Raw genomic sequence first — 27,407 nt, forward strand, 5'->3', positions numbered from 1 at the left:
GGAGTAAGAGTTTCTTTCGCCGCTGCTAGTGTGCGATATGCAAGTTGTGGCAACCACACAACAAAAGTTCTCTTCGAGTGCCAATTTTTACTAACGGGACGTCACCCTCATCGAGCTTAACCTACCCAGCTAGGTAAAGTGTTCAAGTTTCTACATTTACGATCCATCCCTCACGCGTTGAATGTCAGCCGACAGTTAGCAGTCGGTAGTCAGCAGTGACGCAACGCTGTGCCAGTCTTGCCGCAACGCAATGGCAACAAGAACAATTGCAAATGTGCGGTGAGTGAAAACAATAGCTAGATGTAGATTTGTACGTACAAAAGTGAGTGGAATTCGGACTACAAAGTTGAGTGAAGGTCGAACGGACGTTTGTTTTATGAATTTGCAACCGACAAAATGAAAATTAGAAGTGAACATTTTCGGACAATGATTCTCGTGTACTGCTCAGTGCTGAGCCAAAGACGAGCAAGAAGTAGAAAGTTGCCTTCAACAATTGGCGAAGTATGCCGTTCGCTAATTTCAAGGAATGCTGATCAACGGGACGAATCGACACTCATCCGTTTCATCATGGGCAGCTACAAGCTAAAAGTGGCCAGGCTGTTCCAGTAATCGATGCCTCTAGGGGTAGCGCGTTTAGGTCAACCGCGGCGACCGAAAACTGCTGCCCCACTATCCTGCCTAGTTAAGTATTTATCCTTATCTGCAACAATGCAGTACGTTTACGCTGTGATAATTTTCAGTTCACGTCAGTTACCTGACTGTTTTCAACGGAGTCAAACCTCCACCCGGACCGCTGCGTCTACGAGTTTTCGGAGTCGAACTTCCGCCTGGACCTCTGCGTCATTATGTGTGTTTGGAGCCGTGCCTCCCCTTGGATCCATGCGTCCCCGCCATGGAATGGTTAGCAGCCGTGCCTGCTTTCGATGGAGCTGTGTATTCATCCCGGACCCACGCGTCTGTACAAAGTGATGTTTATGGAACAGTGCCTCCATTGACGGACCTCTGCGTCCACGCTACTTTCGGAGCCGTGCCTCCACCCTTTCGGAGCGATGCCTCCAGGAGCCTAGCCTCCTTTGTGTGAATATTCGGAGTCGTACCTCCACCCTTCGGAGCCCTGCCTCCTCGTGTAGATAGTCGGAGCCGTGCCTCCACCTTTCGGAGCGATGCCTCCAGGAGCCCTGCCTCCTTGTGTTGATATTCGGAGCCGTGCCTCCACCTGCCGGACCCCTTTATTCGGAAAACGTTGAAACCCATGGAGTTTCAAGGGGGAGAGTATGTTCGCGCCAAAACTCGCGCCTCAGCTGGGCATTAGTGTCATCCGTGAGTGACCAGCTGAGGCCCAAGCGACGCTGGTTTGCGCGCGAACATTTTTATCTTTGTTCTGGCTCGACAATGCTGCCGTCCGAGAGGCAGCCTATAAAAGCGCTCTTCAGAGCAGCGCCAGTGTTAGTCGTTAGTGGTTTGTCGATAATCGTACGGTGGCAGCTCCGTCACGCTGCCCCGTTGTAAATATTGTACGGTATAGAATAAATGTAGTTAAGTGAAAACTTGCGTTTGCGTTGCAGTCCGAAAGAAAACTTGCCCCTGGGCCTTAATTGCCCATCGTGATGCCAGAGGGCGAAAATTAACACAACGTAGGGCCGTGCGCGATCATTTCTAGAATTATTCAAACAGGTTTTCTTTCCCTTAGTTAAGTCCGAACGAGCGGTAGCAAGTAAGGACAGCATACACTTGGACAATAGAGTCGGTCGAAGGCCGCGAGTGTGTGTTGTTAAAAAGAAAATAGACCATTTTTTGATTCTGCCATTCGTTATTCTGCCTTGTGAATTATTCTGTCTTTCGTAATTCTGCTTTTCGTGATTCTGCCTTTCGTAGGAGACCCCATAAAATTATGGCGTCTTCAGCAAAATTGATAGGTATGACCCCTTGCATCTTTTGGTGCTATGAGATTTGTGATTAATCTCCCTAAAAGGGAGATTCAAAATCTATTTTTTTTTTGTTTCATCGAGATAAAGGGTTGATGTCTTCGGCGAAGTTATAGGTAAAATCAATACGACCAATTTTTCGGAAGGCACAAAATTCGTATCTCTTACTCAAATTGACTTAGAGAGTTTTTATAAAAACAAAAGATCTTTCAAAACACATTTTTCAATGAAACATATTTTTTGCTATTTTCTAGGCCTTCACTATGTTCTACAAAGTTGTTAGTAGCATCAATATACACAAATGTCTGGAGGATATCATATTCGTATTGTTTAAAAAACTATAAGTTATGGACTATTTTTTATTTTATTTTTGCCATATTTCAAATCTTTGTATCTTTCTTAGGGGCAGTTAGATGCATATTCGGTAGTCAGCATATGAAAGTACAATAATCGAACTTTCAAACGCTGGTGGTTTTGCTAGTCCACGACTTTCTGCTGATGAGTTATGTTCATAACAAGAAAAAACTCGTTTTTACTCGCTTTAATGATTTAACCCGGTGAAATACTAATATTAATACTAATAACTAAGATACCACGTAATAAGTTCGTATCTATGGTAACCATCCTAACGAGCGTGGTTCAAGTATTTCAGAACATGTAAATTGCATACGCTTGTTTGTGGTTCACCTCGAAGAATCCCAATCAAAAATAATGAAAGTGCTATTCTAACACTAAGTTGATAACAGTTGAACAAGTAAAGTTACCATAAACCCCTAACATGTTCTGAGCTCTGAGTTCTGAGAAAAAGGGACTGCAGGCATAATTGACCACCATGAAGCGTGACGGGACATTCACGAAACAAGCCGCCAAGTATCACGGCATCTCGCGACAAACGTTGGCCCATTAATTGTACTTCTACACAGTTTCAAGATATGTTCTATAAAAGTGCTCATTATACCCCGTGGGTGCTCATTATGTCCCAGTGGGGTGCTCATTGTGCCCCACACATCGACTGATTGCTAGTTTTCGATGCATGAATCTAATTTGTGTTTTTCACCATTATACGATAAACTTTTCAATTTGTGAATAGTGTACCTTCATTCATAGATAGTTAATTCAAGTTTTGCACTAAAGACAGCTCAAAATTTTTGTCGTTTTCCATGCTTAAATCAGCAACCAAGTTAGGGTGCTCATTATGCCCCTATTCCCCGTGCAACACACTGCTTCTGTGTTGATTTTTTTTTCGCACAATCGCACCTATTAACAAACACTTCTTTTCAACCACAAAATATAAATGCCCACATGCCATATCTTTTGGGCCACTTTTTACCACGATCCTAGCACCTTAAATATGAAATAATTTCTTTTTCACACGCGACGGATCATCTTGAATTACTTCGGCAACTACAACATAATTTATATTGTGGAATTTCTCCGAAAAACTAGCAAACGAGCGGAGCGATCTTTTTCCCGACATTTCATCTATCTGCAAAACCAAAAAGGGTCAGACGAATAACGCGTTGCTCACTTCGTCTTCTGTCGCAAATTACATTCCAATATGGTTATTTCCGTTCTGTGCGTTCTTAGAATATGTATTGATGTTGTATTTAAATAGATGATGTACATGAAAGACGTGAAAAGTAAAAAAATATAAAACATGATTCTTACTTCTAAAATCTTTGATCTCGTGCATTGCCGTGAACGTTCAACTAGTTCTAAATATTTGTAATTGTATTTTTTCAGTTGGGCGGTGGTCTCAAGAAACAGGGTCAGATAACGAAATTCATCCTCACAATTTTGGCACAAACATTGTGTTGTCCAATCCAGATATAACCGATACCTCATATTTACATCAAAATCGCATAAATATGGCACCATCTATATTGGAAAATATTCAAGAAAACTACACATATTCTAATCAGGATTTGAGATGCGACAGATACAGTAACCACGATAGTGAAAAATGTATAGATGAGTACAGAGACTATGAAATAAATCAGCGTGGTTTGCTTCCATATCTACCTAGTGGCATAAGCCAGCTTTCTGATTCTACACAAGTGATTAACCATATGCGCTCGTATAATAATGACAATGCTTACATTCTAAAAGATGCAATTCAAGATCGTTGTAGAACGTTGGGTTACAAGACTGAATCTCCATATATGTCTAAAGAACGCATTGCCTCTGAACTATACAGTCCCCGTTCGGATAATCATGGCTCATTTAAGTCCAGTGTTCAATCACTTCTCAAGAACGATTACCAGCGTCATAAGCAGGGAGCAGATTCTGACCGCATGTCAGAAGGTTCGGATAAAAATCCCTACAACTTTCCATATACAGCTGAAGAAGATCATTCCAGTCATACAGTTACGAGACCAAATGAAGGTAGTTCAAATAGTCATCACTCTAATAGTGTTTCGTCCTTACAACCTATGGCTGCCTTGACTGCCCTCAACGATAATAACGAGTAAGCACTAAATATTTGATTCATTAATAACGTCAATACTATACTATTCATAACGTCAATTCTTCTAACCTGTAGATGGTGTTGGGATCGATTGAAAAGTCTCGACTAGGAAATAATGTTAAATGGGATGTTTCAAAGGTATGGAAAATAATAGTGCAATAACAGAGAATAGATGCCCATTAAAGAACAAAGTTATACGAAATATCTAATATTGTAAAAATCAAAAAGGATGGTAGCAAATCATTTAATATATGTGCTTCCACATCCAGCAATTTATGACTATAAAATACAAGCTACGAAAATCCTCTAGTACATAATGCACGATTTCTATTCAATTCGAATAACACCAGATTTGATGAACATTGTAAAAAATCTCTTTGATGGATATCTGTTTTTTGTGGCTATTATATATAATCTTAAACTGGTTTATTGGTTAAGCAAAGTAAAACCCTAGATTAAATCAAATACTTGAAAGTTTATTGTAAAATTGTTTTTTTTTTTCAACTGTGCAGGGTACAGAAGTAACAATCATTATTAGTTTGTCAATTAATACTTACATTCTTGCTTGCATAGATGCATATTTTCGAACCTTCTAATATGAGATCATCAAACAAATACTCAGACAGGACCGATATTATTCTCATTGTTATCAACCATTAGATATCGCATGATAACATAAATATTACTTAAGTGTCCTAATAGTATTCCTTAAATAGTGAATTAAAGCGTTAAACAAACTGGTGCGTGAAATGGCACCATATTTGTCTATTTCTGATAAAATAATTGATGCGTCTTAATTAGTTCACGTCACACATGTGTAAGGAGTAGAAAAGCGTTACAAACACAGGCTTTCGGATTGCTACACAAGGATTTATCAAGGCTACAAACTAATTTTATTTCGTAAGGCTCGAATACATAGTGTTTAATAAAAAATGAATCGTATAATATTGATCATACATTTCAATCAACATATGGGTCATTCCATACGAAGTGTAAATACCACTTGGACACGACCATCACAGATTTTGCTCAAAGTTGGGGGGATTATTCATCTACTGTCTCTTTGGAAAAATCCCAATTATAGTATCGATTGGAATACCCCCCGCTCTGTGGGACCCCCCTGTTTATTGCAAAGTCACGCATTTTTTGTTCAAAATATCTGTTTCCTTTTTCTTACAATGTATAGACGTAAGATGTCCGAAAAATACTGGTAGATGATTTTTGAAGAAAATAAACCAAGGAATCCAGAAAAAATATAAGTTTTGACCGGAAGTGTTGCCAGATAAATTAATTTTGCATTTGAAAACTAAATTTACATTTTTTGGCAAATGCAGCCATTTTGATTTTAAATTTGATAATTTTATCGTATTCCTTGGAAAATTTCGCATAAGAAACAACTATCATCCCGAGGTAATATGAGCCGATCTCGAGATATAACATTTTTACGAAAAAACTTTGTAATTATTTTATTTTAAAATTTATAGACGTAAGACACTCGGAAAATAGTGATAGGTGAATTTTGAAGGAAATAAACCAAGGAATCCAGAAAAAAGATTGTTTTTGACCGGAAGTGTTACCAGATAGATTATTTTTGTATTTTAAAACTAAATTTGCATTTTTCGGCCAATGCAGCTAATTTTCTCCTAAATTTGATGATTTCATCGTATTTCTCGGAAAATTTTACGTAAGAAGCACTTACCACCCCGTGGTAATATGAGCCAATCTTGAGTTATAACATTTTTACGAAAACATAATTTCGAAATTCAGAACGATTTTCGTAAAAATGCTATATCTCGAGATTGGTTATATTCCCTCGGGATGATAGTTGTTTCTTATGTAAAATTTTCCAAGGAACACGATGAAATTAACAAATTTAAAATAAAAATGGCCGCATTTGCTGAAAAATGTAAATTTAGTTTTAAAATACAAAAGTTATCCATCTGGCAACACTTCCGGTCAAAAATAATATTTTTTCTGGACTCCTTGGTTTATTTCCTTCAAAATTCATTTATCACTATTTTTTGGGTGTCTTACGTCTATAAATTGTAAAAAAAAATTACGAAGTTTACAACTTTTTTCGTAAAAATGTTATATCTCGAGATTGGCCCATATTACCTCTGGATGATAGTTGTTTCTTATGTGAAAATTTCCAAGGAACACGTTAAAATTATCAAATTTAAAATCAAAATGGCTGCATTGGCCGAAAACTGTAACTTTAGTTTTCAAATACAAAAATAATTTATCTGGCAACACTTCCGGTCAAAACTTATATTTTTTCTGGATTCCTTGGTTTATTTTCCTCAAAAATCATTTATCAGTATTTTTAGGACATCTTCTGTCTATGAATTGTAAGAAAAAGAAAAAAGAGATTTTGAACAAAAAATGCGTGACTTTGCAATAAACAGGGGGGTCCAACAGAGTGGGGGGTATTCCAATCGACACCAAATTTCCAATTTTCCAAGGAACACGATGAAATTATCACCTGAATGATGCTGAACCAAACCATGCAAAATATTCAAAAACAATTCCACAAAAATAAAAAAATATATGGAAGAACTTAGGAATCGAACAAATTTGAAAAAAGTGCAAAAGAGTGGATTTCTAGCTTGAAAAAGTCATTTTTTCATAAATTACGTTTGGGCAACCTGAAAACGATTTTTTAGAAAGTCGAAATGTTCTACAACAAAATGCTATATATAACATTATCATCAGTTATTTGACTTACAGAGCCCATTGAACATCACAAAAAAGTGATTTTATCATAATATTTTCAAAACACATATAAAATTTTTTTTTCATCAAAAACTGAATTTTTTAAGCAAAGTGGGATTCAAGCCGAAAATTTACATAAAATAAGATCCTTGATATCTTATCGGGGGGCTGAGATATTGGCGTTTTTACATGCATTTTCTCAAAAATGCCACTAAAGCTCAATATCTCCATTGCACAGTGTTTTTTTTTGCCGTTTGTGCGTATAATTTCCTAAATAGCGATTCAAATGTTGATTATAGCCATAAGGTATTTTCGGAAAAGTTTCAGCATATTCAAAAATGCATCTTTCAATGTAAAAAAATGGGTGATCAATCCACCAATGAGTGAAATAAAAAATGTACTTTTTAATCAGAATAAGATAGACGCAAGGTGTCTTCGACAAAGTTTTAGGTTATATTAAAACAAGAAACTTTACCGAAGACATCATGTTTCTATCTCTTACATATTACGAGCAAGATTGAGTTTTCTTATAGAAGGCACTGGAAATCACAATTTTCGTTCTAACTTTTTTCGTAGATTTTTCCGAATTTTTAGACCTTCTACTATGTTATCAGCCATCTAAAATTGCATTTGTTTTCTGAACATTGCTATTTTTTATCTCCCAAAATTAAACAGTTATTTAACATATTTGTTAAAATGCATAGTTTTCCATCACATAGAAAAATGCCAATATCTCAGTTCCCCGATAAGATATCAAGTATCTTTTTTCATGTAAATTTTCGTCGTAAATCCCGCTCTGCAATGAAAATTTCAGTTCTTGATCAAATTTTTTTTTTATTTGTGTTTTGAAGGGTTTTATCTAAAAATTATTAGAAAAAATATAGTTTTTGTGATGTTTAATGGGCTCTGGAAGTCAAAAAACTGAATACAATGCTGAACTGAACCATACAAAAAATTCAAAACAACCCCACAAAAATAAAAAAATATATGGAAAAATTTAGGAATCGAACAGAATTGAAAAAAGTGCAAAAGAGTGAGTTTGTAGCTTAAAAAAGTCATTTTTTCATAAATCACGTTTGGGCAACCTGAAAACAATTTTTCAGAAAGTCGAAAAGTTCTACAAAAATGCTATAAATAACATTATCTTTCAATTTAGGGCTGAGCACCTTGACTTTTTCAACATCGATTTTTTTGGGACACCCTAATATATATATATATATATATATTGAGATATTATTTATTTCCTACAATTTATTTTCAGACAGTAATCTTCACTAATTGTGTTAAGATATGTTACTATTCATGCATTTCCTAAAACATAAATCGAAAATAAACTGTATTTTGAGCGAATTTTATTGCACACAAACAATCGGTTCAAGCAGATACAAAACAACAAGCTGCAATACGTAAAGTTTTTCAATTTTGTTCTCAGATTAGTTTTTAAGATAAAAAACCTAAATTAATCCACCTAGCGGTCAGACCCAGCCTTTTTCAGTCAAACTTTTATTTGTAAAAATAGATTTACATGAACGCTTGAATCCAATAAATGTATATTCACTCTATAGGCTCTAAAATATTGATGTTGTAATCTTCTATACCTATAAAAATGCAGTCCGGTCTGTCTGTCTGTCTGATCCATATAGGCTCGGAAACTACCAAACCGACCGACGTGAAAATTTGTATCTAGGGGTTCTAGGGGCCGAGAACGGTTCCTATGATGGTTTTAGACCCCTCCCTCTTCTGGAAGGGAGGGGTCCCATACAAACGAAACACAAATTTCTGCACATCTCACAAACTATTTAACCAAGCAAATGGAACCAAATTTGGCATGTGGATGTTTTTAGGAGTAACAAATATGCCCATATTGGTTCGACACCCCTCTCTCTCCTGAAAGGGAGGGGTTCCATACAAATGAAACACAAATTTCTGCACATCGCGAGAACTTACCAACTAAATGGAACCAAATTTGGCAGGTGAATAATTTTAGGGGTAGCAAATATATCCATAATGGTTTGACACCCCTCCCTCTTCTACAAGGGAGGGTCCCATACAAATGAAACACGAGTTTCGCACAGCTCGAGAACCAATCAACCAAATACAACCAAATTTGGTATGTGAATGTTTTTGGAGATAACAAATATGTCTATCAAGCTTTTTACGCGCCATAATGGCGGACGCTATAATGCAAAGTTCGTAGTAAAGTACTCTGCTCACGTCAGTTTGAAGTCTTCATACAATTTATCAGAAGAAAAATATATCTGGCAAGATTTGTGTTGCCAATTTTTCAGAGCAGAGCAGAGAGGTTCGCATATTACGAACTCGCATTATAGCGACCGCCATTATAGTGCGTAAAAAGCTGGATAATGGTTCAACTCCCCTCTTTTCTGTGAGGGAGGGGTTCCATACAAATGAAACACAAATTTCTGCACATCTTGAGAACTAACCAACTAAATTGAACCAAATTTGGCAGGTGAATGTTTTTAGGGGTAACAAATATATCCATAATGGTTTGACACCCTTCCCTCTTCTATAAGGGAGGGATCCCATACAAACAAATGAAACTCAAATTTCGCACAGCTCGAGAACCAATCAAGCAAATATAACCAAATTTGGCAAGTGAATGTTTTTAGGTGTAACAAACATGTCCATAATATTTCGACACCCTTCCTTCTTCTGGCATGTCTCCAAATACCATTTCGAAATCTAAGATGGCTACTTCCGGTTTCTGAAAAACAGCGGCAAATGACCAAATATCACCCAATATCGGTATTTCCGGAATTGTTCTGATGGACTGAAGCCACAAATCGACCTCAGACAACATTTCGAATTGTAAGATGGCGACTTCCGGTGTGTGGAAAACAGCCGAAATGGCCAAATAACACCCAATATGGGTGTTTCCTAAACCAGAATGACGCACAGGAGCCAGAAATTGTCTCTAAATGCCATTTTTAAATCCAAGATAGCGACTTCTGGTTTCTGAAAACCAGTGGCAAATGACCAGATACCGCCCAACATGGGTATTTCCGGAATTGTTATGATGCACTGAAGCCACAAATCGACCTATCGAACTCAGACAACATTTTGAATTGTAAGATGGCGACTTCCGGTGTCTGGAAAACAGCCAAAAGTGACCAAATTCCACCCAATATGAGTGTTTCTTTAACCAGAATGACGCTCAGAGGCTAAAAACTGTCCCCTAATGCCATTTTGAAATCCAAGATGACGACTGCCAGTTTCTGAAAAACAGCGGCAAATCAAATACCACCCAATATGGGTATTTCCGGAATTGTTCTGAAGGACTGAAGCCACAAATCGACCTCAGACAACATTTCGAATTGTAAAATGGCGACTTCCGGTGTGTGGAAAACAGCCGAAATGACCAAATAACACCCAATATGGGTGTTTACTAAACCAGAATGACGCACAGGAGCCAGAAATTGTCTCTAAATGCCATTTTTAAATCCAAGATGGCGACTTCTGGTTTCTGAAAACCAGCGGCAAATGACCAGATACCGCCCAACATGGGTATTTCCGGAATTGTTATGAGGCACTAAAGCCACAAATCGACCTCAGACAACATTTTGAATTGTAAGATGGCGACTTCCGGTGTCTGGAAAACAGCCCGAAATGATCAAATACCATTCAATATGAATGTTTTCGGAACCAGAATAACGCTCAGATGACAGAAATTGGTTTCACAGGCAATTTTCGAGTCCAAAATGACGACTTTCGGTTCGTGAAAACAGCCCAAAGTGACCAAATACCACCCAATATGAGTATCTCCGGAACCAAAATGTTGCAAGAAGCTAAAAGTTGACCTCAAACACCATCATGAATTGTAGGATGGCAACTTCTGGTTTCTGGAAAACAGCCAAAAATGGCCGATTTTCGTCTAACATGAGTATCTCCGGGTCTAGAATGATACACAGCAGCTGAAATCGACCACAGACCCCCGACCACAGATTTTGGATTCTAGGTTGGTGACTTCGGGTTCCTGGGAAACTGCCGAAAATGATCGAATAACACCCAATATGGGTGTTTCTCCAACCAGAATTACTCTCAGAGACCAGAAATTATCTTAAATACCATTTTGAAATCCAAGGTGGCGACTTCCGGTTTGTGAAAAACAACCTAAAATAACCAAATATCATCCAATATGAGTATCTCTGGAACCAGAATGATGCAATGAGCTAACAATTGACCTCAGGCACCATTTTGAATTGCTAAATGGCAACTTCTGCGAAACAGTCGAAAATGACCGAATAATGCTCAATATGGATATTTGCGTAATCGAGATGATGCATAGAAACCAAACATTGGCCATGAACACCATTTTGAATTTAAAGACGACCACTTTTAGTTTCTGGAAAACAACCAAAATAACTAAATTCCTCCCAACATGGGTATTTCTGGTGTCAGATTGATGCCAGAAAATCTACTGAAAATGACCGAATACCACCCAATATGAATATTTTCAGAATTGAGGCGATGTACAGACGCCAGATCGAGGATGTTGTCATTTCGATAAAACCAATCATTTCAAACAATTTTTATTTGACTTTGATCATATCCTATGGCCGATTCGTCGTGCATTTACAGACTTGAAATACATCGCAAGGAATCAATGGATTTGGAACCTTTAAACAGTACGAAACCACATTGTTGAGGCCACATATATCGATCAAAGCAGCAGGTATAGTTTTGAATGGTCTTTGAATTTTTTTTCTTGCCATAACTTTTGAGCCACATATCAAAGTGTTATGAAGTTTGTTATTTGAATATTTGAGAGATGACTCGTTAGTATGACACTAGTTGTGTTCAAATAAGTCGTGCAATCTTTAAGATAATAGACTTTCGTTGTTTTATAAATAATTTAATACATAACGGTTGCTTAAGTTCGATTATAATCAAATGAAATGCGAACGTGTGGGACAGCCAAACTTTGAAACCACGTGTTCAATCATAATTCATCAGTTAACCCTTAAATAGCCCGCTCATCTGATAATAATATTGATCAAATCGGTTGTGTAGTTTCGGAGATAATGAAATTTCGCGATTTTCACATTTCGGTACATTACAGACGAAGTTACAGTTCGATTACAGTAAAATTCTATAGGGTGTTATGAGGCAGCTAGACTCATTATTTGACACTAATTTTGTAGAAATCGGGTCAGTCATCTCTGAGAAAAGTGAGTGAGTCCAAGTAGTCTTCGGAATATGCTTCTTTTCATAGCTGAATTTCACATTTTTAAACATAACAGGCAAAGTAATAGTCAGATTGCGAAACAAATCAATAGTGTCTTATGGGGCAACTAGACCTTCCATTTGACACTGATTTTATGAAAATCGGCTCAGCCATCTCTGAGAAACATGAGTGAGTTTGAACAGTCTCCAGAACACGTTTCTTTTCATAACCTTTGAACTACATTTCCAATCTCTATAAAATTCAAAAGTTAAGGGTATTTCAGGTAGCCCGTTCATTTAAAACCAATTTTGTTCAAATCGGTTGTGTGGTTTTTGAGATAATGATGTTTCATGATTTTCACATTTTGATACATAACCTCTAAACAAAAAACCCGATTATGATGAAATTTAATAGGGTTTTATGGGGTAACTAGACCTTTCATTTGCAATTTATTTCATGAAAATCGGTCCAGCCATCTCTGAGAAAAGTGAGTGAGAATAAAAATCTGCACATACACACACACATATAGAAAATGCTCAGCTCGTCGAGCTGAGTCGAGTGATATATGCCATTCGGCCCTTTGGAGCACTTTTATGCTTTCGGTTTTGCAAGTAATTACTATACCTTTCTAGGAGAAAGGCAAAAATATTATTACAATGAGTTTCATTACTGTTTTTGCATTTTTTTCCTCAAAGGTAGTGTTGAGTCCCAATAATCAATCTCTACAGCACGACAACCCAAGACTTAACGTAACATGTAACTTAGGGCTATTGGATGAGCCGGATTCTACGTGGACTAGTTTTTGGTGATTCAAGACCCCCTTCTCTCTCCGTGGACAATCATTTCATATTTTATTTGGTATATTCACCAACAGGAAAGCAGGTGCCCTAATGGTGTAACTCAAAGCTAACAATTAAAATGTCTTCAGAGAGTCAATACAATATTACATATTACAAACAATATAACATTCGAACTAGTCAGATCTTGAAAAAAATAAACGATATCGCCGACGAAGAAGCGTTCGAGGTAAATTAAAGAGCAGATACTCTGTTGAATAACCTTTGGAGACCAACCATTGCGCCAAAAATGCCGTAGCTGGTTCGTTGATTAGGCAGTCGTAGCATCGAATTGTTTCGCAGAGGACGAGGTTGCACGTTTATATTTACTTGTTCCAAAAGAGCGGAACAGTCTATGCGGTTTTGTAAAAGGTCTGTGGTGAACAATGCCCTGGCAGTGTCTCTACGGACGGACAGAAGCTCCAAACGTATTAATAAGCAGCGACTTTCATAGCTTGGTAGACGAAAGCGATCCGTCCATGGCAGTTTACGAAGAGCGAATCTCAAAAAGCGCCGTTGAACTGATTCTATTCTTTCCACGCCATTGTTGTAATGAGGAGTCCAGACAACCGAGCAGTACTCCAGTATAGAGCGAGATAATGCGCAATACAATGATTTAAGGCAGTAGATATTCGTAAAGTCCTTAGCGATCCTGAAGATGAATCTCAGAACTCTAGAGGCTTTGTCGACAGTAAAAGAAATGTGAGGCTTGAAAGTGAGCTGGGAATCCAAAATTACCCCCAAGTCTTTACGCGTTTACGCGCTCGATCTCAGTTCCTAGCAAAGCGTATTTGTAATGTATAGTCTGTTTATAATTGCTTTTCGGTCGAATATTCGCGTGAAATAGTCGTGAGTGATCATTAAGAAGTATAAATTAGTGCCAAGGATTCCGGTTCTTAGTGATAAAAAGGGCTAAATCTGTCGTTTTATCTAATCTTTTTAGTAAAAAGTGATATCACGAAGAAGCTTCAATAATTCAAAGGGAAGCTAAAACAAAGGAACCTCTGTTCCTAAGTAGTGTACTCGCTCACTCGCAACCCGCCCGGAAAGGAAAAAAAACAGCACGGGCGGATAGTTAATGAAAAGTGCTTCATAGTGTCTCCTTTACTGAAATCAGTAGCGGTATGATAAAGGCAAAAATTAACTGCCTAAACCATTTTTTATAGTGTAAAGTGGAATCCCAAAGAAGTTCTAAAAAATTCAAAGGGAAGAAAAACAAAAAAAAATTTTGTGATCTTGCGCAGCTTACTCGCTCACTCGTAACCTGCCGGGAAGAAACAGCACGGGTAAAAATAAGAATAATAATAATAAAAAAAAAAAAAAAATAATAACAAGAAGTGCCCATTAGTATTTTTGTCTCACAACTAGAATCATCACTACAAGGTAAATTATTTTCCTTTCTCTTTTTCTCTACATGCTTGCCACATCTTTACTGTTAACATTTCTTTTCCGTTCCTCAAAGAACGACTTCATTTTAAGAAGAATATAAAACACATTTGTCTCGCATGTAATATCGGTACTATCAAAGCCCGCCATACATGCAATATTTACTACAGCGGTACCTTTCTATTACCAATTTCACAGAGCACGCGTTTGTCTGTTATCATTGCTTGTTTCCCTTCGACTAGGGTGTACCTACAAAAAAAAAAAAAAAAAATTGATAATGAAGAGCATGCTGTTCTTCAAAGACACTAATGTAATAAATAAATTTCAGCACCTGTGTTGTCAACAAATTTCAGCTCTTGTGTTGTTAATAAATAAATTTCAGAAATTCTACGATGAACCAAATGGACGAGAAAATCCAGGAAGAAATGGATACGATGGATGATGCGATGTCATGTTCATCGTCGATTCTCGACAGCCCTCAGTCAAGAAGAGGGGAGGACATGTGTGATGGGTCTCTGGAAGACGATCCAAACCTCCTGAGAATGCTCCATCTAGTGATGCTAATAACGCAAATGTCTTTCCAGAGAGAAAATTTATACGGCTTAACGGGGCCGGCAAGAAAAGGTTTAAATACCTGCTTGCCAATGGACACAATGCCCAGGAAGCCCGTGAATTAGCTGTAGCTCCAATAAAAAATACTCTTAGGGGACCTGCTAACAATGACCAAGCTAAGCGTCGACGAAATGCTGAGCTTAATAGGTCAAATAGCAGTGATAATTATCCCCACCCAAAGAGAGTAGCTTACCAACCTGCATCCGGGCAATCTTCGAAGTTCTCGGTTCAACGTAGGTTGGACCAAATTAGAGCAGGGTCTGTAATGTCTGGTAAAAATCCTTCCAATCCAACTTACAGAGATGTTCTAAACTCTGCAGAAGTTGGGATCATTCCAATAGACTTTCCTAATACTGAGCTAACAACGCAGCAAATACTTGCTACTCAAAAGGCAATTCTGACGGTGGTTGCTCAGCAAAGGAAAGAAAAAGTTAAGCCAAAGTTTGGTGCTTGTCTCGTCAGACAGGGGCATATTATCATCATCTGCAAGAACCAGGACACAGTTCACTGGATAAAGGCGGTTATTCCCAGCATCAGGCCATGGAAAAATGCAAGCCTTGTAGCAGTTGATGAAAAGGATATTCCCCAGCCTGATATTTTGATGGGGTTCTTTCCGCATAGCACAGAGGATAGCACAGAAGAAATCCTTGCTCTAGTTGAAAGCCAAAACGATGGTCTAGAAGTTGATGCGTGGAGAATCCTAAAAAGACAAACGATCAAAACAAAATCATGCTCAGCTTATATTTACAGTTGATAGCTCATCTATGCAAGCTATGCAGCTGCAAGAAAATAATGATTTCATCCTGGACTACAAATTTGGAACTGCTCCTATTAGAAAGCGAGCTCCAAGAGAGGTCCAGGATGGAATTGATGCAAATAAAAATAAAAATGAAAAGAGCAGAGAAGCAGCCGGGTCGAGTGACTGTAAATCCGCTGTTGGTAAAAGCGGTATCAAGTCGGTTGCTAGTGAGGGTGTGACTAACCTTTCTCGAGTAGGGCGACACGACACAAACGATTGCAGTACAAAGGCCTTTCCTGGCCTGGAACAAGTCTGCGAAGTTTGTGACGGTGTTGCACTCGGCGATAGCGATGATGGTCCGAGCTCATCAGCAACACGTGATACAACAGATAGCGGAAAAGATTCAGAACTCACCGACTGCGTCCCTGAATGCTCAAAATTGACAGTTTGTTCCCAGCCAGTGTTTAAACAAATAAAAGTTCTACCGGGGGGTGATTCAATATCCCTAAATAAAATAAAATAAAATAAAACAAAAATAAACTAAGTCTCTCCTAAATGGCTAATAATACTATAAAAATAATACAAAATAACCTTCACCATGCAAAGGCCTCTTCATATATTCTTAGTAAAGTATTTGCAAAAAGCAAACTGGATGTTGCCCTTCTCCAGGAGCCATGGGCATATAATAGTAGGATCTTTGGATTGCCTACGAAACATTGTAAGTTAGTCTACGACAGCAGTCAGCTCTCTCCAAGAGCTGCAATTCTGGTAAACATCAATATGAATTTTGTTCCCATTACAGAATTCATTGATAGAGACATTGTTGCAATAATGCTAGAAGTACCTACCACGAAGGGAAAAACGACACTATAATTGGCTTCAGCGTACTTTCCAGGGGATGTAGATGATATCCCTCCGTTGAAGGTTGCAGCCTTCATCTCGTACTGTAAAAGCCATAACAGAAATTTTCTTATTGGGTGCGATGCAAACGCCCATCATACAATTTGGAGTAGTTCTGATGTGAACAAAAGAGGTGAGTCACTCTTAGAATTTATTACACAACACGATATTGATATTTGCAACCGGGGAGATTCTCCAACTTTCATGAACTCAATAAGGGAAGAGGTTCTCGATCTCACATTGTGCAGTTCTGCAATTTCTGAAAATATTAAAAATTGGCATGTTTCAGAAGAAATTTCTCTATCTGATCACAACCATATTTTATTTGAGTACGCAGCAAATGGTTTACTTAATGAAACCTACAGGAATCCTCGTAAAACGAATTGGGAGTCTTACAGCTCGGCCCTTGAGGGTGAGAGTGATATAATTCCGATCTCTATGAATTGTCATCATGAGCTTGAAATTGCATCTAAAAACATAATAGGTAAAATCAAACAGGCCTACCATTCTAATTGTCCGGAAAAAAAGCGTTCCATAAATAGAGACGTTTCTTGGTGGAACAAACGATTGGAACACCTTCGAAAGAAAACTAGGAAACTGTTCAATCGGGCTAAAGCAACATCAAATTGGGTTGAATATAAAAAGGCCCTAACTGAGTATAATAAAGAGATAAGAAGATCCAAACGAAAAGACTGGAGGTTTAATTGCGAACAAATTGAGAGCGTACCAGTCATCAGTAGACTTCAGAAAGTTCTCTCCAAAACTCACTCTAATGGCCTCGGATCCCTCAAGAAAAGTGATGAATCTTTTACTTCAGGGACAGAGGAAACGTTGAATATGATGATGGAAGTTCACTTTCCTGGTTCTATTCCTATTTCTAATACAACAACAAACACTTCAATGCTGGGTCTCACTTCAAGTATCGAAAATGTTGAAACTAGACAAAATGGCACACTTAGTGGACCAAAATTATCCAAAAATGAGGCTGAAAGTCTAGGCAACAAGATCTTCACAGCCCCTAGAGTAGAATGGGCTATTGACTCTTTTGCTCCATTCAAGTCTCCAGGAGTTGACGGAATCTATCCAATACTTCTTCAGAAATGCAAAGGTAGATTAGTACCTGCTTTAACAAAAATATATAAAGCAAGTCTTTCGCTATGTTATATTCCTACAGCTTGGCGGCAAACCAGAGTTGTTTTTATTCCTAAGACAAACAAAAAAGACAAGTCGTCACCAAAATCCTTCAGACCAATAAGTTTGGCCTCTATTTTTCTCAAAATAATGGAAAAACTTATTGACGAATACATCAAGGATGCAATACTTTGCAGAAACCCGTTGAGTAAAATGCAATTTGCGTATCAAAGTGGAAAATCAACAGTGGATGCTCTTCACTCAGTTGTAACAAAAATTGAAAAAACCTACAAGGCTAAAGAAATGATGTTGGCAGCATTTCTCGACATAGAAGGAGCTTTCGACAATGCAAGCTATAAGTCCATGAAAAAAGCAATGAAAGCTCACAGGTTTGAGAACTGTCTAATTGAGTGGATTGTTGAAATGCTTACAAAACGAGAAATACTTGCGCATCTTGGAGATTCGTCGCTTAAAGTAATAGCTGTTAAAGGCTGTCCGCAAGGAGGAGTTCTTTCTCCACTACTATGGTCTTTAGTAGTAAATGATCTCTTAAAAAACTTAGAGTCACTGGGGTTTGAAGTGATCGGTTTTGCGGATGACGTGGTTATTATAGTCCGTGGTAAATACGATGACATTATCTCAGAACGAATGCAATCAGCTTTAAACTTTACTTCCTCGTGGTGTAGAAGAGAAGGATTAAATATAAATCCATCTAAGACTACACTAGTACCGTTTACAAAAAGAAGGAAAACTAATCTCAACATTCTTTACTTAAACAGTGTTCTGCTGACATTCTCCATGGAAGTTAAATATCTTGGAGTAATCCTGGATAGTAAGCTTCTCTGGAACGCACACGTTAAACAAGTCTTAAACAAAGCTACCTGTGCTTTTTGGGCTTGCAAAAAGACTTTTGGGAAAAAATGGGGGCTTAAGCCTAGAATGATACAGTGGATCTACTCGGCTATAGTAAAACCCAGAATAACATATGCAGCTTTGATATGGTGGCCAAAAACCAAAAAAAAAAACGCCTCAACTCAAGTTTGAAAAACTGCAAAGGCTTGCCACTACAGCTATTACAGGGGCAATGGGTACCACTCCGTCTAAAGCCCTTGATGCTCTTCTCAACCTTCTGCCCTTATCTCAGACTATTCGACTAGATGCGCTCAAAAGTGCGATTAGGTTATGTCGTACATATGCTCTCTTTGAAGGAGACCTAAATGGTCACCTACGAATTTTGAAGGAGTTTTATATAAATCCTCTAATACTAAAAAATGAAGATCTGATGGAAAAAAAGTATGATTTCAACCATCTATTTATAGTTCTTGATCCAAGTCGTAGTGAATGGGAATGTGGAGGGCCCAGCACCCGAGATGGCTCAATAATATTCTACACTGATGGCTCAAAAATGGGAAATCGGGTAGGGGCTGGCATATCAGGCCCTGGAGTAAGTCTTTCAGTGGCGATGGGAACATGGCCCACGGTGTTCCAAGCTGAAATCTATGCCATTTTGGAATGTACCTGGATCTGCTTGAAAAGAAAATATCGAAATGCTAACATATGCATTTTTTCCGATAGTCAAGCAGCCTTGAGCGCTTTGAAATCTGTTACTTGCACTTCCAAACTAGTTTGGGAATGTGTTAAAATGCTTCAACAACTAGCTACGCGCAACAAGGTAAACCTCTACTGGGTTCCTGGACACTGTGGTATCGAAGGTAATGAAAAAGCAGATGAGCTAGCAAGAGCTGGATCAGCAATCACACTTATTGGTCCTGAACCATTCTGTGGGGTTTCCTTTAGTGCCCTGAGAATGGAGCTATCAGAGTGGGAAAAAGGTCAGGTGCTGCTGAACTGGGAAAGCACTAAAATAGCTCGTCATGCGAAACGATACATCAAGCCTAACGCTTCGACTGCACTGAAACTGTTAAACCTTTCAAAGAAGGATCTGAGTACTTATACTGGGCTGATCACTGGTCACTGTCCGAGTAACTATCATCTAAAGCTAATAGGAAGGCTTGAAAATGACAATTGTCGCTTCTGTTACATAGAGAGTGAAAGTGCTCATCATTTGTTGTGCGAATGCCCAGCAATATTCAACAAACGGCGCAAATTTCTTAATAAGGGACTTCTAGAACCTTGGGAAATATGGGCTAGTTCTCCGAACAATGTTCTAAATTTTATTCGCAGTATAATACCTCATTGGGATAATGCCTTCAATGACAATGGCGACTACTCAGACACATAGTAGTTGACTATACAGGTAAAGGCCTATAGTAAAAGAGGACACACCACAAAAGATCTAAACACTGGTCGCAGTGGTACAATGTCCCCAACAAGGAAAAAAAAAATAGTCTGTTTTTTTCGCGAAAATGATATAATCGAGCATTTGGATGGACGTTGAAAAAAGTAACAGTCTTCGATTGTGTAAACTTGAAGATAGAGTTTGAGGTCATCCGCGTAAGACAACCGTGGTCCTTTAATAACTAGGTTCACGTGATTAAAATAGAGCAGGAAGATAAGCGGTCCTAAGTGACTTCCCTGCGGTATTCCAGACGTAGCGTCAAAATAAGAGGATTGGCAATCCCCAATAACAACGGTTAGACGGCGACCGGTATGGTACGATTGAAACCATAGTAAAAGATTCCCGTTGATTCCAAGATTGTCAAGTTTTGCAACGGCTATGCGATGGTTCAGTCTATCGAAGGCAGCTGTCAAGTCAGTGTAAATGACATCCGTCTGAGCACGTTTAACCATACTGTCACTGATATATGAAGTGAGGCAAAGTTAATTAGTGGCGGTGGAGCGTCTGGCTGTGAATCCATGTTGGTCAGTGCTTATGAAAGCTTTGCAGTGAGTGAGCAAAGGCTCCATAATGACAAGCTCGAACAGTATGGCAACTGCACAGAGCGAGGTGATGCCACGATAATTACTCACATCGTTTTTGTTTCCCTTCTTGTGTACTGGAAACATGTACGCCGATTTCCAGCAGGACGGGAAGACACCGAAAATGACAGATAGCTGGAAAACATGCAGAAGCGGAGATATTCGGTTATCAATCTGCGTTTTAAGAAACGTCGACGGAATCCCGTCAACACCCGGGTTTAATGATGCTTTGAGATTGCAGCAGGCTCTAGAAATCATCGTCGCGTCTAAATGAAAAGTGTTCAAAGTTTGACCGGACCGTGGGGTATTACTGGCGGCACGTTCGACGTGATGATCGCTCAGTGTCTCGTCAGTGAGCACGCTGGCAAATTTCTCGGAGAAAAGTTGGCAGATCGGAGAAAAGCTGAGAATGTCATTGTAGAAAGGTATACCACCTTCTTGTCTTGTTCTTGTTCTTCTCTTGTTTGCCACGGCTGTCGAGGCGCAGGACGATGGCACTTCTTTGGGACGTATAGGTCGATGGCATAGGCCAATACATTGGAGAAAGTTTGAGCGGCGTCATCGGCATCGACGGAGTCAAAAATAGAGTTCCAGTCGAGCTCTGAGAAAAACTGATCGGCCTTGCGGAAGTCGTAAGATACGCTAGCGGATGCAGTGTCAAGGTCACGTTTTAATTCGGCGTTTCTAGTTACTAATAATGATGGATGGTGGGAGACTATTTAGGGGTCTCGCATAGATATGGAGCTGTGTCCTGGGCGTCACAAAGCAGAGGTCTAAAATGCGGTTGTTGTGGTTGGTAATATGGTTAATTTGAATGAGTGTGGCTGAGCTATAGCAATCCAAAAGTAAAGCTGCGTTAGGATGGATGCTCGAATGATCCAAGTCCGGAAAGAGAAACCCGTCTCGAAATTCTCTCCATGAAATCCGGGGAAGATTGAAATCGCCGGACACCATGACTTCGTCTGTTGCTTTTGTGGTTTCCAACACTGAGAAGACTGATTGAGCAACAATCAATTCACGCTCATGTACTCGATCCGGAGGTATGTACAGAGCGCAGAGGAACAACTTACGATCGCCTAGTTTGATCGCTGTCCAAACTTGTTCAAGGCTCAAAGAGGCAGCATCCACTAAAGTTTTGGCTTCGAACTTGGAATTGACAGCCACGAGAACGCCACCACATCCTAGACTGCAACGCGGAAATCATCAACAACGCTGTTCATTCCGCCGATATTCTGGTAGTACACGGTGACCTTGCTGCTTGTTGGTCGTGTTGTTGATGTGCTGCTCGAAGTGCCGGAAATGCAGGTAAAATGTGAAGCGGTATCAGGCATCGATTGGGACGAATCGTAATAATACTTGCCTGCTGAAGCAGGTTGGAGGACCCCCGATCCACATCTGCCCTCAGGACCGGGACGACTGTGGTGAGCGCTGGCTGCAATAGGCGCAACTGGGGCAGAGGAACCGAGGGCTTCCATATTGCTTTCTACATTGCGTCCCGGTTACAGCTGCATTCCAATATTGGAGGGCTCGTTATCGACGCTGAAATTTAAAAAGTGTCGGGAAGCAAAGAGCAATCGAAACGCGCCTGAGTCGAACACTTGCCTGAGATAACAGGCTGGAAGACCTCCTCTGTTGCTCTGAACTCAGTACCGGGACGGCTCTGCTGGCGAAAACATTAACGAAGAACCGAGAGATTATCGATTCTCGAAGATGGTAGAACCGACACAGAGTCAGAGGGGACTCCCATTAAACCTTGTTGCGTGCGACCCGGTATAGCCATATAAGTCGCTAGCTCGAAGATGGTGGATCGGTCACTGTGGCATCTACGGGTTGAATAGGTGAATACAGTGGTTCCTGTGAAGTTATATGATGATTTCTCTATCGGTTGTGTAATTGCGAGGGGGTGTTCCGGGTTTAGCTCAGACCCATCATGGGCGTTACTGGAGACGAAGCCTGGGATAGCAATAGCGGTGTCCTTGATTTTTTGGTTTTCAGCGGTTTGCGAAATTTTTTGTGCCTTATAATCCTCGAATTTGCAAAAGAGAGTACCCTCCGGCCAAGTTTCTGGATCTAGTGCCTTGGCCTTTAGGGATGGTTCAAATCCAATTTCAAAGGACACGAACGTAAGCGTGCCAATATCCCTGTCCTTCGAAACAAGTTTGACAACAGCGGGGTCGTTGTCGGTCTCGAGATAGGCTTTCGCTATAGTTGACATAGATTCCGTAGAGAGATCAGGTCGAGTCCTAGATATATACAACCAGAATTTTTCTTCGATGTTATTGGCAACGGGTGCTACGACGAAGTTATCCAGAGTCCGCTTACTCCCGGGAGTGCAGAAGATCGTGGGGCCGCATCTGATTCTCGAGATCGCTTGAAAGCCCTGTGTTGTTCTACTGCAGGCCAACGATTCCGTAGAGACGGTGTAAATTGGGCAGTCGGTTTCGTGTGTAGTTGTTTTATTTCGCCGCGTAGTTCACTGATCGCGTTAGTTAACGAGTTCAGCTGTGGCAATGGCCCAGCATTAGATGACAGCATACGAAGATGGGAATTCTCGAACAACTCGGCACAATTTTTACACATTCAGAAGGGATTTTTTTTGAGCGAAGTAAAGTACCCTAGCAGCGCGCGTGACACGCCAGCACAGGTACTCATGTGAATGTTGCTCCGCAATAACCACGGCAGGTAACAAAATCGATTCCCGAAATAGCATCGGAGCATTTTGCACACGTTTTAGCCATAGCTATATATGAAGCTTATTGTTAATTTGACGGAGAGATGGCGCTGTTGAGAAAAAAATCGAGCAGGAAAGCAAGCTGGTTACAAACACAAAAACACTGCACTTAGCACGTCAAAAGTTTGATTGAATTAAGCACTTTGAGGCGATTTTTCGCACGGTTCTTCACTTGCCCGGTACAAAAAGGAGAACAAAGAAGAGTTCCATAGGTGAGCGATAGCCGAAAAGTGGGAAACACTACAAAAAAAAACGGTATAGATAATCGACGTAAACAAATTTAACTCAATCGTTCTTATGTATTCTAAAAATATCGTATGGATCTTGAAAATTCACCAATATGAACTGTTCACGTGGAATGTCTATGGCCCCCAAATTCCTGCTCACATTTATAAACTTACTTTAGTCGTTTTAAACTGTTTAAATTTGTTAAAGTAGTGAAGTGTCACTCCAAACTCATCAAAACAATGAAGTGATCAAAGTCATAGATGATTGATGTAAAAATTTAAAAGCATATAAACAGCAGACCCGAATGACGATTGTTAAGGGTCTAGAATAAACAAAAAAAAAACCAGCAGAATTGTTGCTGTACTTTTGGAGTAGTAACTGGATCTTGCTCAATTCAGCTTTCCACGAGCGGTAATGACGGACAGTGCACGCAGCCCATTCTGACGTTTCCTGTAAGTCGGGGAATTTGAACTATGTTCTGGGGCTCTGGAAAATCTGGAAAAAATCACAAGTATTTTCGACAAATATTTCGAAACATTGCTGAAAGTTTCGAGTTGGTGTTATTTTTTGTTCAAAAGATATGGGGTTTCATAGTTGGTGCCGCACCGCATATTCAAGTGAGAAGTGAACGCGCAGTACAGGTCGGACTCGATTATCCGGAAACTCGATTGTCCGGAATTTTAGACTCAATTAACCGGAATGATATTTTTTTGGTGTTCGTTTTAAATCATTATTCCGAATTTTTACCTACACCATCCTTTCTGGCATATTTGTGACTATTTATGTCACTTCCGGCATGTTTGGGACATGTTCGAATTAAATGAAAATAATTAATGTCCAATTTATTTTTTCTTCGTTTCTGAAGATTTTACTCTTTTTTGTCTCAGAAATGAATTTTTTTTGATGTTCCGGATAATCGAGTCCGACCTCTACTACCATTGACAATTTCAGTTTTAGTTTTTTGCAGAAACTCAACAAGATTTGTAAGCTTAGTTCGATAGAAATAATTTTTAGTTGCAGAGTTGTCATAATTTGTTAAGTCTGTTATCCAACTTGGTGTTGAAGACAGTATACTTTCTGTCATCAACACTTCGCAAATTTACCTGCACAACGTACAGAACGCACCAACGAAATAAGATAGCCCATGCTATTAACACAGACTAACAGACCTAACACTGGAACCTGGCTCCATCGCCACAAAAAAAAAACGATCATTTTAAATTTCCAATCGAGTTAATATCACCGCGCGATAACCCCGTCTGGGGCGCTGTCATGCAATCTCATACATTTTTTGTGGTTCCCAATTTGACACATGCGCGTACGCTAGCGCTGGTGTCGGAAAACAAGACGCAGCGCGAACACGGTAGTAGATGGTGCTAGTGTTACTAACGTAAAGTACTGGTATTATTCGAACGATGATTTTATTGAGAATCCGTCCGAAGTGTTTTGTCTGTAAGTCTGTGCTATTAACTTTAGTCATTATGGTGCACTTTTTGGAATGAGAACTGAAAAAAGCTGGGTTACGGGTGTTTCTCGCTTAAAAATGCGTTGCGGCACCAACTTTTAACCCTATTTAATCTTATCTTTTGAACGAAAAATAACACCAACTCGAAAATTTCAGGAAAGTTTCCAAATTATGTCAAAAATACTTGTGATTTATTTAAAATTTTTTAGAGCCCCAGAACATTATTTTGCAACATATTGTTTTGAATAGCTGCTATTGAAAAAATATTTTTTTCTAAAATAGCGACTTCTGGTTTCCACAAAACAACCATAAATGATTGAATACCACTCAATATGGGTATTTCTGGAATCGAATTGATACTCTGAGGTCAAAAATCAATTTCAGACGCTATTTTTATATTAAAGATGGTGACTTCCGGTTTGCAGTAAACAGTAAAAATTGACCAAATACTACCCCATATGAGTTATTTCGGATTCGGAATGATGTCAAAAGACCTGAAAACGATTCCAGGCGCCATCTTGAATTCCAAGATGGTGACTTCCGGTTTCCGGAACACAACCCAAAATGGCCGAATACCGATGTGTGTATTTCACGGATCGGAATGATGCGCAGAAACCAGAAATCAACCCACCGTCTAGAATTTAAAATGGCGTCTGAAGTCGATTTTCAGTGTCAGGGCATCATTTTATTTCCAGCAATACACATATTGGGAGGTACTCGACCATATTGTTGTTTCCTAGAAACCGGAAGTCGACATCTTGGAACCCAAAATGGCATCTGGTGTCATTAAATATTCTCAGAGCATCATCCCGATTCCAAAAATACCCATATTATTTTCCAGAAACCGGAAGTCATCCCTTGGAATCCAAAATGTCGTTATCCACGTTCTGGACATCATCTCGATTACGAAAATACACTTATTGGAGGGTATTTGACCATCTTAGGTTGTTTTCTAGAAACCGAAGCTTGACATCTTGAAATTCAAAATGGCTTCTTAACCATTTTCCGATCTGTGGGCATCATCCTTGTTGCGAAAATAAATATTGGATGGTATTTGACCTTGTCTTTTCATTGTTTCTATGGCTTCTAGAAGCCCCAATTTATCGCGGAAGGACCATTTTGAAAGCATATCAACGTAGTTGTAAGATTCTATTAATTAAATCATAAAACCATAATCTTGCTTAGTTTCGGAGTGGTATGCGAATATCACTGGTTATTCTTGATTAAGTTTTGTACAAAAACATTGTTATTAAACGCATTTTTTCATTACGGTTAATGGCACTTAGTGCGTACTTTTGCCCCACGCTCTATGCGCACTTTTGCCCCTCAATGAGTTTTCCAGCTGGTTTGAGTTTTATGACAAGCTTCAAAATATTTTCAGCAAAACAAATTCACACTACGAACCACAATTTTACAACAGTTTTTTGGGTTCTGTTGATTTCGAGTTTTTGTAGTTTTTTAATAGGTCAATCATAGTTACCAAAACTAAGAAAATTATATCAAAACAGCTCAAAACACAATTTTCCTCATAGCTTTGCACCATTTAAACGGAATCTTATGTGTTTACATGTGTGATTACCTGACGTTATAATACTGCAAATTTAGACAATGTTGCCAGTTCATTTCGCTCGCATCTTTCGAAAAGGCCAATGCGTACTTTTGCCTCTCACTACTCTATTAGCAATACCGCAATAGGGTGTTTTAGAGGTATGTATATTATTTTTTCTTTTGATAAGAAATGTCAAAAGAAATACATATTCTACTAACTTTTCTCAATTTAAACAGCAAAACTATTGAAAAAATCGATTTCGAATTTTAACAACTGTAAGTAGTTTTAAGACATACCCCACCGTCAAAAAATCATGACACAGGGGGGCCAGGTCATTTTTCAAATATCTTCACACTCCACAAAACAATACATAGGAAATCTGTAAACGGAGACCGTCTCCGTTGAAAGTTTACAAAATTTCCTGTGACACTTTAAATCGAGTGCGGTTAATCAACCGACTATTAGGCTTCCACTTATTCACACGCGCTCAAATGTTTTCAATATTAAGACATGTCTTAACATCTGACATCCCTGTCATGACACGCAAACCAGGGTTATATTTCTCACAAGCCAGCAGCAGAAATGTCACTTTGCTTACTATCAGGGTTATATTCCCAGCAATATCACTCTGTGCACTACTTGCCAGTTAGTGAAAATTTAG

At 39.0% G+C, this 27,407-nt stretch overlaps 1 protein-coding gene across 5 annotated transcripts in view; it reads left to right on the top strand.

The window, feature by feature from the left end:
- LOC129723121 (protocadherin-like wing polarity protein stan) overlaps nt 1-27,407 on the top strand; it is a 237,670-nt gene that overhangs the window by 144,407 nt on the left and 65,856 nt on the right. For 3 of the 5 annotated variants that reach the window (XM_055677103.1, XM_055677101.1, XM_055677102.1), the window contains one exon: nt 3,669-4,392. In XM_055677103.1, the coding sequence (XP_055533078.1) occupies nt 3,669-4,392 (724 nt within the window). Of the gene's footprint in view, nt 1-3,668; nt 4,393-4,467; nt 5,442-27,407 lie in introns of those variants that run through there. The other 2 variants (XM_055677105.1, XM_055677104.1) reach the window with 2 other exon arrangements.

Source organism: Wyeomyia smithii, chromosome 2 (genome assembly GCF_029784165.1).
Source record: "Wyeomyia smithii strain HCP4-BCI-WySm-NY-G18 chromosome 2, ASM2978416v1, whole genome shotgun sequence".
Lineage (NCBI taxonomy): Eukaryota > Metazoa > Arthropoda > Insecta > Diptera > Culicidae > Wyeomyia > Wyeomyia smithii.